General features: G+C 52.7%; 1 protein-coding gene across 1 annotated transcript in view; it reads left to right on the plus strand.

The window, feature by feature from the left end:
* Positions 1-7,124, plus strand: part of PLEKHO2 (pleckstrin homology domain containing O2) — a 27,763-nt gene extending 20,639 nt beyond the window's left edge. Inside the window, exons 5-6 of the mRNA XM_017508126.1 lie at positions 888-986; positions 4,075-7,124. Coding sequence (XP_017363615.1) covers positions 888-986; positions 4,075-5,064 — 1,089 coding nt within the window. The 3' untranslated portion in view covers positions 5,065-7,124. The remainder of the gene's footprint in view (positions 1-887; positions 987-4,074) is intronic.
* The last annotated feature ends 3,671 nt before the right edge of the window (positions 7,125-10,795 follow it).

Genomic DNA, 10,795 nt, shown 5'->3' on the forward strand with positions numbered 1-10,795 from the left:
AAAAAAAAAAAAAAAAAATAAAAAAAAAAAAAAAAAAAAAAAAAAAAAAGAGAAAAATAAAAAAAAAAAAAAAAAAAAAAAAAACGCAGGTCCCCAACTCCAGCCCATAGCTCCTGTGTCACGTTCTGTGTGACATGTTATGTTTAGCCCTTTACTACCTGGGGAAAACTGTCCCCGTTCCGTGGGAGAGGGATGATAGGACATATCATAGATATTGAGGGAGGCCACAGGAGCCGTAGGCTGGGCCTCAGCCCGCAATCTGCTCCTCCACTGAGGGACAGAGACAGTTGGAGTCGCACATGGCCCTGAGTCCCCATTCCCCATCATAGGGGCAGGCTACTCCAGGGTTCGGAGTCCGGACCTCCCATGTGATCCTTGCTCTGAGGCTTCCCAGCCACTCCTGACTCCTTTTTGTTACCCTCAGAGAAAAGATGCTGCCCTCCAGGCTCCTAGGCTCAAGGGGCAGAGGCCCTGCTCTCTCCTAGGTTCTCCCTAGAGGTCCTGGGAGAGTGGCAGAGGCCAGGGCAGACCCTTTCCAGAAACCAGGTACCAAGGGAGCATGGGCTGCTTTCTGCCTTCTCTCCTGGATAAGCCCCAAAGCCACCTCAGGGCTGCTTAGATATTTGTGATAGACTTGGGCAAGAGCTGATGGCCCATATTTGGGCAGGAAGACTGAGGCAAATGGCAGCTGCAGAGAGGGAGAACCTCAGACTCTGGAAGAGACCCCAGGGGCACTGCAGAGTCAGAGAAGCAGAGGCCATAGCAGGGAGATGCCCAGAGAGGGCAGTGGTAGGGCACTGCCCCTGCCTCTGAGCCAGGTCCAGCCTGGGTACTTCCCACACTCCCCAAGGCTTGGCGGGGGCTGATCTGGTTCCTCCTCCCTCCAGGTAAAGGTGGACAAGAGCTGTGCCCTGGAGCATGTGACACGGGACCGGGTGCGAGGGGGCCAGCGGCGCCGGCCACCGACGAGAATCCACCTGAAGGAGGTAGGGCCTTGCCCAGTTTGAATGGGGGAGGTTAGTTGAGCCTGGGACCTCAGCTCCTTTGGACGGCAGCCAGGCTTGGGGCCACAGGACACCTGGAGTTGGGGCTTCCTGAGGAGTAGACAGGAAGTGATGGGGCACCTATGTTAAACGTGCTCAGGGTGTGGACGTCCCTGAGCCTCTAGACTTTTTCATTTGTTTAATCCACACACAAATGTTGAATCTGTCCTTAGCCAGAGTTGGTGCCAGAGGGAACCTGAAGCCCATTAGGCCAGTCCCTGTCCCTCAGAGCTCAGCTTCCAGCTGAAAAATAGGCCTGTCCCACAACTGCTCCAAGCAGAACTGTGTCTGATTTTTATATGGAGGAATACTCTGGGAGGACCACAAGGAGCCTCTGGCATTTGAGCTGACCCTTGAAGGATGGGAGAGGTTCAGTTGGTGCACTTGGAGCGAGAGGATTCTCTGGAGGGAAAGCTATGAGCCAAGGTACAGCAGGAGGGTTTGAGGTACAGGCATTGATCGACTTACGACCTATGCAACTTACGACCATTCGACTTTACAACCACAATCGCTAGCCACGACTGCTCTGCGTCTGGCAGCGCAAACATTGCCCAGCTGGGCGTGCGACAGTGCGGACCAGCTTCCTGCAGCACTACCATCTCCGCGTGCATATAGCCTACTCAACTTACGACCAAATCGTGTTACAACCGGTCTATTGGAACCAATCGTGGTCGTAAGTCGAGCACTAGCTGTCCACCCAGAGAGTGGTTCCCTTTGCTTGGGAGATTGGTCTGAGAAAGGGACTGCAGGGAGGGAATTGTGGAGGCCTTGGATGAAGAAGTTGGAGACAGGAAAGGAGGGTGCATTGCAGAGGTCTGTTTGAGGCCCTGGGTAGGATGGGTTGGGTTGAGAGAGGGAAAGGCAGGGGCCTGGAAGGAGGTGGGGGAGGCGGCTTTCCAGGCCCCTGGAGGGGATGAAGCGGGGGGTTGATGGGAGGACATTAGGAAGCCAGAGCCACCTGGGTTTGTGATGGAATCCAGGGATTGGACAGAGGGAAGGTTGTCCAAGGTGCCCCAAGCCTGGAGACTGGAAGCGTGGGAGGGCCTGGGCAGAGGAAATTTGGAGAAGGTTTGGGCAAGGGGGAGGGAGGAAGGGAGGAGCCTTTTAGACCAGTGGAACTAAGGCTTCGGGGGAGGATTTTGGAGGCCAGGAAAGAACCTCAGCAAATGCTACATTTAGGGATTGGTGGGAGTTCAGCCAGCAGCAGGGAGCCAAGGAAGAGGAAGCCAGAGGCAAGTGGTACATCTGGAGAGGGATGAGCACCAGACCTGGTGGGCATCGGCCAGGTTGGCAGCCACAAGTCACGGGCAGGACCGAGATCAAGACAGGCAGTGCTATTTGCAGCATATTTTCTAAAGGAAGGAGTTGGTGTGAGCTGTCCTGGGGTGCAGGGCTGGGTTTGCCGGAGGGAAGGACCCAAGGTCACGGGAGGTTTGTTTTTGAGATGTGGCAGCCTGTGCCTGTCTGTCAGCTGAGGGAAAGGAGATGGCAGAGGGAGCACTGAGGACGGGTGTGGGGAGGGCCAGCCTTGGCCCTCTGCACAGAAGAGTTCAGGGAGGCAGCTCTGTGTGTGTGTCTGGTAGTGTGTTGGGGGTGACTTTCTGGTGGTCCCAGTGCCTAATAGCATGTGTCAGCCAGATCCTGTATATGTGTAAAAGGGATTGAGAGCAACAAAGGAGACCCCCCTCTCTACTAACAAATAAAAAATTAGCTGGGCATGGTGGTACATGCCTGTGGTCCCAGCTACCCTGGAGGCTGAGGCAGGAGGACTGCTTGAGCCCGAGGGGGTCAAGGCTACAGTGAGCTATGATGATGCCACTGCATTCCAGCCTGGGTGACAGAGTGAGACCCTATCTCTTTTTTTTTTTTTTTTTTTTTTTTTTTTTTTTTTTTTTTTTTTTTTTTTTGAGTCGGAGTGTCGTTCTGTTGCCCAGGCTGGAGTGTAATAGCATGATCTGGGCTCACTGTAACCTTAGCCTCCTGGGTTCAAGCAATTCTCCTGTGTCAGCCTTCTGAGTGGCTGGGATTACAGGTGCCTGCCACTACATCCAGCTAATTTTTGGTATTTTTAGTAGAGACGGGGGTTTCTCCATGTTGGCCAGGCTGGTCTCGAACTCCTGACTTCAGGTGATCTACTCACCTCGGCCTCCCAAAGTGCTGGAATTACAGGCATGAATCACCGTGCCCAGCCAAGAGACTTCTCATCTCTCAAGAAAAAAAAAGGTGGTGGGGACAGTAAAGATCCCAGCCAGGACCCCCACCATCTGAGGGACCTTGGGACTGCCTGGCCCTGCTGGGGCCTCTGAGGCTCCCCTGGGAGGGTCTTAAGACTATGGGGCTCCTGGATATCCCTGCTGGACCCTGGAGCCTGGTGGGGGTGGGTAGCTACCTGCTGGTGCAGCTGTTCTCTGGCAGTCAGCTGTGGTCTGGGACCACATCTCATGACGTGAGGAGAGTGGGCACAGGCTGCTGAGCAGCTGGACAGCAAAGGCTGGAGAGAAGCTGGCAGGCGGAACAGAGGTCTCCGGGAATGGCAAGCAGAAGTGAGCGAGCTTGAGACTAACTGGGAGAACTCTATTTGAGTCCTGGTCCTGTCTCTGGCTGACGAACTGGCTGTGGGGATCCTGGGTATGGTGGCAGGTAGGTGGGTTACAGAGAAGGGAACCTCTGAAGGTCATACAGCTTAGTAGGAGTTAGATACAGGGCTGGGACTCTGTCTCCTGCCACCCAGGCCAGTATAGTTGCCCCTAAAGAGTCTCTCTCACCAGCTGGAAGAAACCAATCTGGGGATCCAAGAGGACGCTGGCTGTGACTTTCCTGGCCTGTGATTCTAAAACAGGGAATTCTTTGGCTGTGAGGGAAAGGAGAGGGAGATTCATCAAGAAATCAATTCAGCCTCTAATCAAGTAGCCCCCAGAAGTCAGGACAGAAGGGATTGGGGGCCCGGGGCTGGGGGTCTAGACAACCTGGATAGGAGAGTGTAAGAATGTGTGTCAGCCAAGATGATGCCCATATACTATTCCCCCACCAGGTGGCCAGCGCAGCTTCTGACGGGCTTCTCCGCCTGGACCTCGATGTTCCGGACAGTGGGCCACCGGTGTTTGCTCCCAGCAATGATGTCAGTGAAGCCCAGCCTCGGGAGATACCCCGGGCCCTCATGCCTCCTACCAAGCCTTCCCTAGCACCGGAGACCACCAGCCTTGGTGACAGGGTAGAGACCCTTGTAGGGGAGAGAGCCCCAACCCCTGTCTCAGCAAGCTCTGAAGTCTCCCCTGAGAGCCGAGAGGACTCAGAGACCCCAATAGGGGAGGACAGTGGCTCGGAGCAGCCTCCCAACAGCATCCTGCACGACAAACTGAAGGTGAGCTGGGAGAACCCCAGCCCCCAGGAGCCCCCTGCTGCAGAGAGTGCAGAACCCTCCCAGGCACCCAGTTCTGAGATGTCTGAGGCTGCCCCCAGGGAGGGTGGGAAGCCCCCTACACCCCCACCCAAGATCTTATCGGAGAAACTGAAAGTCTGCATGGGTGAGATGAAGGCTTCTGGGCCACCTGCTCCAGGCACAGCACAGGTCTCAGTGAATGGCGTGGATGAGAGTCCTGAGCCTACCAAGCCATCCCAGGCTGAGGGCACCCCAGAAACCCCCACAAAGGATGCAACAACGTCCACAGCACTGCCCCACTGGGACCTGCCACCTCAGTTCCATCCCCGCTGTGCCTCCCTTGGGGACCTGCTTGAGGAAGGCCCTCGGCATCCCTTGCAGCCCAGGGAACGGCTGTATCGGGCGCAGCTGGAGGTGAAAGTGGCCTCAGAACAGACAGAGAAACTGTTGAACAAGGTGCTGGGCAGTGAGCCGGCCCCTGTGAGTGCTGAGACATTGCTCAGCCAGGCTGTGGAGCAGCTCAGGCAGGCCACCCAGGTCCTGCAGGAAATGAGAGATTTGGGAGAGCTGAGCCAGGAAACACCTGGGCTAAGGGAGAAGCGGAAGGAGCTGGTGACCCTCTACAGGAGAAGTGCGCCCTAGGGCCTGCTGGGTGGGAGGTGCCATCCCTCCTGGCCATCCCATCAAGTCCATCCAGGCCCAGCCCTGCTGAGAAATGTGCTTCTGCCTCTACAGCAATGGCTGCAGGAGGGCCATTGGGCATGTCAGCATTTGGCCATGACCTGAAGAGACTCCTGCCATCCTTCCTACCCTGCTCTGGCCAGTAGCCACCCAGGGCTACTGTCTGGCTATCTGGCCTGGCCTCTGGGCTGGGGCTGGGAGCACACACGCTGGGACCTATGCGTTTGTGCGGTGGTTCCAAACTGCCCCAGGGCTTTGGGGGCGGCACTTGGGGTTTCTGGGAATAACATCATCTCTGTTCCCTATCCCCAGTACTTTACATTCCTGACTTCTGAATAGAGCACAGCTGAGCCCCCTGCAGCCCCCATCTCCAGATATTTCCAGGCAAAGAGCCTAATGGCTAAGGCAGCCTCAAAGCTAGCCCCCTCCCATCTATTCTGAGTCCCTGCAGAGGCCTTGGGTCCAGGCTCTAGGTTCATCCCTCAGTTGGGGATACATAGGACCCAGCTGGAACCTCTTGAGGCAGATTAGAGGACTGTTTGTGAGGAAGACATTTGCTGTGTGGCCTCTCTCTCTGGCCCAGTTTCCTTTTTTTTGCAAAACAAGGGCATTTTCTGCAGCTCCTTCCTCTCAGGTGAGCTGTGATTAGAGGGCTTAGGTCTGGAGGATTCAAGAGTGGAAGGGGAACTTAAAAGGTCTTCTAGTCTAGTCTCTGCCCCTGGATAGTGTCCAGCCTTGTACACTTCGGAAGAGGTGAGTCCCAGAATGGCCCTGATGTCCACATTAGAAAAATGTAATTATCATGTCAGCCTTCAGAAGAGAATCCCCACCAACTTCTGTGCCTCCTCAGATGGGGATTTATCTGGGTCTCTGTGGTTTCTTCTCAGCTCAAACAGGTCCAGTATCCCAGTCATTTCTTCAAATGCTGATGGGGGTATGTTGGAATCTGAAACCACTCCCTCCACCTTCAAGCCCCATATGGGCTGCTCTCCTGTAACTTCCTAGGAGAAGAGACATTTTCTCCTTTCCTTTTCCTGGTCCATCCCTGCACCCTGGTCCTCTCCCAGCCCCTCCCCCACATTGTTCCTTGCTCTAGGGGCCACATCCAGTCTTCATGGTGCTGCAGCAGCTGAACTGAGGCAGAGCCTCTAGGTGCAGAGGCCCTGGCTCCCTAGTCCAGCCACTATCCCTGGGGCCTGTGGGGTGGGAACAGCTTCTGAGGGACCTGCCCAGATTATTGCATGTGCACTTTTGTTTACTGAAAGAGAGAAAGGGAGGGTACAGCCTGCTCTAGCCTTTCTGCCCCCTACCCCGACCCAATGAGGCCTGCTGCACAGGTCAATGCCTTCGTTATTGTACTGTCACTTTGTTCTTGAGAGTAGTAGTCAAGGATCAGGAGGGGCAGAGGTCCACTCTGGGCTGCATGGGGCAGGAGCAGAGGTGAGCAGCAGTGTGCTGGCTCAGGAGCCCCCATTGGACTCCTTGCACAAACGGCCCCATGCCACAGTCTGCCTTTCCCTCCATCTGCTCCAGGACAAGAGCAAGAAGGACATCAGGTTCCCAGTGATGTGACCCCCGCCATCTTCCCTTAGGGAACAGCCTTTGCCCACCAGCAGCCACGGCTGACTGGGGCTTTAGCCAAGCCACCTACTGCCAGGAATTGGAGCCTTAGTTCCCTCCTCTGTCAAGTAGGTACTGCAGCAGCTGGACTGAGGGCAGTCTGTGGGTGCAGAGAGCCTGCATGTAGGTCACAGGTGTAGGCCTAGCTCCCCAGGCTCAGCCACTGTCCCTGGGGCCTGTTGGGTAAGCATGTAGCTCTGGGGCCACCTCAAGTGACCAAATGCTATTAATTTCCATCCCTTAGCAGCCTGGGCCCTAAGCAGGAAGCTGGCTTTCAAGAGAGAAGGAGAGAGGATGTACAGAGCCTGTCTAGCTTGCCTTCTTGAGGAGGGTGGCATTCTGTGTCTTCTGCTTATGAAGCGCCTTTCTTGAAGTTTGGCAATAAATCCCTTTTTATGGAACTCCACCGCATCAAGCCTATTTGTTATTGTGGGTGCCAGCTCCAGGGCTGCCCTCCAAGACAGCAGTTGGTGATTGGCATCACCAGTCCCCCAAACTTGGTAGTAGGGCCCCCATTCCATAAGCTGGCCTGGGACACTGCCTGCTCCTGGTACTCCATCCATTATTGCTTATTATTATTATGAGAGATGTAGTCTCGCTATGTTGCTCTGGCTGGTCTCGAACTGCTTGCCTCAAGCCATCCTCTGGCCTCAGCTTCCCAAAGTGATGGGATTACAGGCATGAGGCACCTTGTCCAGCATTCTGTCCTTAATAAACTCAGGCCCTTCTGATTTATATCCCTACCCCCCATGTTTCTATGGCTGCGGACTAAGCGTCACAAGGAACGATACTTTTCAAAAACCAAACTTTTCAGCCAGGCACGGTAGCTCATGCCTGTAATCTCAGTACTTTGGGAGGCCGAGGTGGGAGGATCACCTGAGATCGGGAGTTTGAGACCAGCTTGACCAACACGGAGAAACCCCATCTGTATTAAAATACAAAATTAGCCAGGTGTGGTGGCACATGCCTGTAATCCCAGCTACTCAGGAGGCTGACGCAGGAGAATTGCTTGAACCCAGAGGCAGAGGTTGTAGTGAGCCGAGATCATGCCATTGCACCCCAGCCTGAACAACAAGAGTGAAACTCCATGTCAAAAAACAAACAAACAAACAAACTTCATTTTGGAACTATTTTTTTCATTGGCTTACACCTGTAATCCCAGCACTTTGGGAGGCTGAGGCAGGCGGATCACGAGATCAAGAGATGGAGACCATCCTGGCCAACATGGTGAAACCCCGTCTCTACTAAAAATACAAAAATTAGCTGGGTTTGGTGGCACGTGCCTGTAATCTCAGCTACTTGGGAGGCTGAGGTAGGAGAATTGCTTGAACCCAGGAGGCAGAGGTTGCAGTAAGCCAAGATCTCACCACTGCACTCCAGACTAGCGACAGCGATATTCTATCTCAAAAAAAAAAAAAAAAGAAAAGAAAAAAAATACCTTTTTTCCCATTGCACTTGGCTGGAAATACTTTTAAACTTAGAGAAAAATTGCAGGAATAAGAATAGTACAAAGGGCAGGGCATGGTGGCTCATGCCTGTAATCCCAGCACTTTGGGAGGCCAAGGAGGGCAGATCACCTGAGGTCAGAAGTTCCAAGACGAGCCTGGCCAACATGGTGAAACCCCATCTCTACTAAAAATACAAAAATTAGCCAGGCATGGTGGCACATGCCTGTAATCCCAGCTACTTGGGAAGCTGAGACATGAGAATCGCTTGAACCTGGAAGGTGGAGGTTGCAGTGAGCTGAGTTCACGCCACTGCACTCCAGCCTGGGCAATAAGAGCGAAACTCTGTGTCAAAAAAAAAAAGAATAGTACAAAGAACGTACATTTACTCTAGCAAGATTGACCTGTTTTCTCTTTTGAGCACTTTCTCTTTTTCACATATACACATAATTTTTTTCTGAATCATTGGATAGTTGGATATCATAGCTTTTTTTTTTTTTCTGAGATGGAGTCTCATTCTATTGCTCAGGCTGGAGTGCAATGGCACCATCTTGGCTCAGTGTAACCGCTGCCTCCCAGGTTCAAGCAATTCTCCTGCCTCAGCCTCCCAAGTAGCTGGGATTACAGGCACCCACCAGCACGCCCATCTAATTTCTGTATTTTTAGTAGAGACAAGGTTTCACCATGTTGGCTAGGCTGGTCTCAAACCCCTGACCTCGTGATCCACCTGCCTCAACCTCCCAAAGTCCTGGGATTATAGGCGTGAGCCACTGCACCTGGCTTATCATGGCTTCCTATCCCTAAATATTTAATACTTTACTGTGTATTTCCTAAAAATAAGTATATTCTCTCATGTAACTGTAGTACAGTTATCAGTAAATTTAGTTTACTTTCATATTCCCATTTTGTCATTTAACCCAATAATATCCTTTATTATATTTTTCCTCTGGTTAGGGTCAGGTCAGGCATACAATTGTCATCTCTCTCTTTTGTCTCCTTCAATCTGAAACATTTCCACAGCCTTTCTTTCTCCCTGAGGACATTGACATTTTTGAAGAATACAGTCCTCCTCTTTCTGATTCCTTGTTTGGGGTTTGAGGTTTCTGCCTGCTTAGATTGAAGTTATGGATTCTCAGCTGGAAAACTGCACAGGCTTTGGGTCCTTCTCAAGGTATCACTTCTGGGATGAACTACATGCATCTGGCCCTCATTGGTGATGTTCATTTTGATTACTGGGGCCAGGTGTCTGATTTTTCTACTGTTAAAGTTTTTGCTTTTTTCTCTTGCAACTAATAATCTGGGAGACAACTTAAGATCATCTAAATGTGTTGCACCTCACCACAAATTGCCCCAGATTTAGTATCTACTGATGATTCTTGCTGAACAGGTGCTTCCTATAATGGTTCCAAAAGGTCCAGGCATAGTGGCTCATACCTGTTATCCCAGCACTTTGGGAGGCCGAGGCGGGCAGATCACGAGACCAGGAGTTTGATACCAGCATGACCAACATGGCGAACCCCATCTGTACTAAAAATACAAGAAATTAGCCAGGCATGGTGGCACACACCTGTACAGCTACTCAGGAGGCAGAGGCAGGAGACTCGCTCAAACCCGGGAGGCGGAGGTTGCAGTGAGCCGAGATTGTGCCACTGCACTCCAGCCTGGTGACAGAGTGAGACTCCATCTCAAAAAAATAAAAAGGTTCCAAAAGGATGATTCCAGCCGCTATTTTACTGTCAGAGCCTGGTAAAGGATGAGCCTGTGTCCTGTCTTAGGCCCCTGACCTCCCGACACAAACAAAAATTCAGCAGAATTCCAGGGCTTCCCTGAACACTCTTGGGAAGGCCCTAGACCAGTAGACAGCTCCAAACCAGGCTGCCAAGGTCCACCAAATCTCACCCAGGGACCTTGGTTGAGTCTCAGTTTCAGAATGCCGCAGTTTCCTCACCCACAAAAGGAGATTATAGTCAGGCTCTCCGCCTCCCCCCGCGCCCCCATGTGGGAAAGCACCACTATGCTTACCAAAGGCTAGCTCCCTTCCTCCTCCTCTGTGAGAACCATAGACAGACCCCGGGGCCAACACAACAGGAAACACCTGAACCGGGGCCTATCAACTGTGGCAATGACCCTCGTGTCTCTCCTGAATTCCCCTGCCACTGGCCTGGCGTGTGACAGCCATACCGAGTGAGTGGCCAGCAGAAGCTGAGGGACCTCAGGTGAATCACACCATTCTCCCAGGCCCCCTCATCATAGAGGAGTCTCTTGATGGCAGAGTCCCCTCTGGAAGGCACTTTGAAGGGAGCGGCTGCTGGGATGGTGTTGGCTAGCCATGGGGAAGGCGGTGGTAAAGCGCCTTTCCGGCTGGGATTGGTGACTCATGCCTATAATCCCCACACTTTGGGAGGCCAAGGCGGGTGGATCATGAAGTCAAGAGATCCACACCATCCTGGCCAACATGGTGAAAACCTGTCTCTACTTAAAATACAAAAATTAGCTGGGCATGGTGGCACATACCTGTAGTCCCAGCTCCTCAGGAGCCTGAGGCAGAAGAATCGCTTGAACCCAGGCCATTATTGCATTCCAGCCTCCTGGTGACAGAGTGAGACACCGTCTCAAAAAAAAAAAAA

The sequence above is a fragment of the Cebus imitator genome, unplaced genomic scaffold (genome assembly GCF_001604975.1).
Source record: "Cebus imitator isolate Cc_AM_T3 unplaced genomic scaffold, Cebus_imitator-1.0 Scaffold386, whole genome shotgun sequence".
Classification (NCBI taxonomy): domain Eukaryota; kingdom Metazoa; phylum Chordata; class Mammalia; order Primates; family Cebidae; genus Cebus; species Cebus imitator.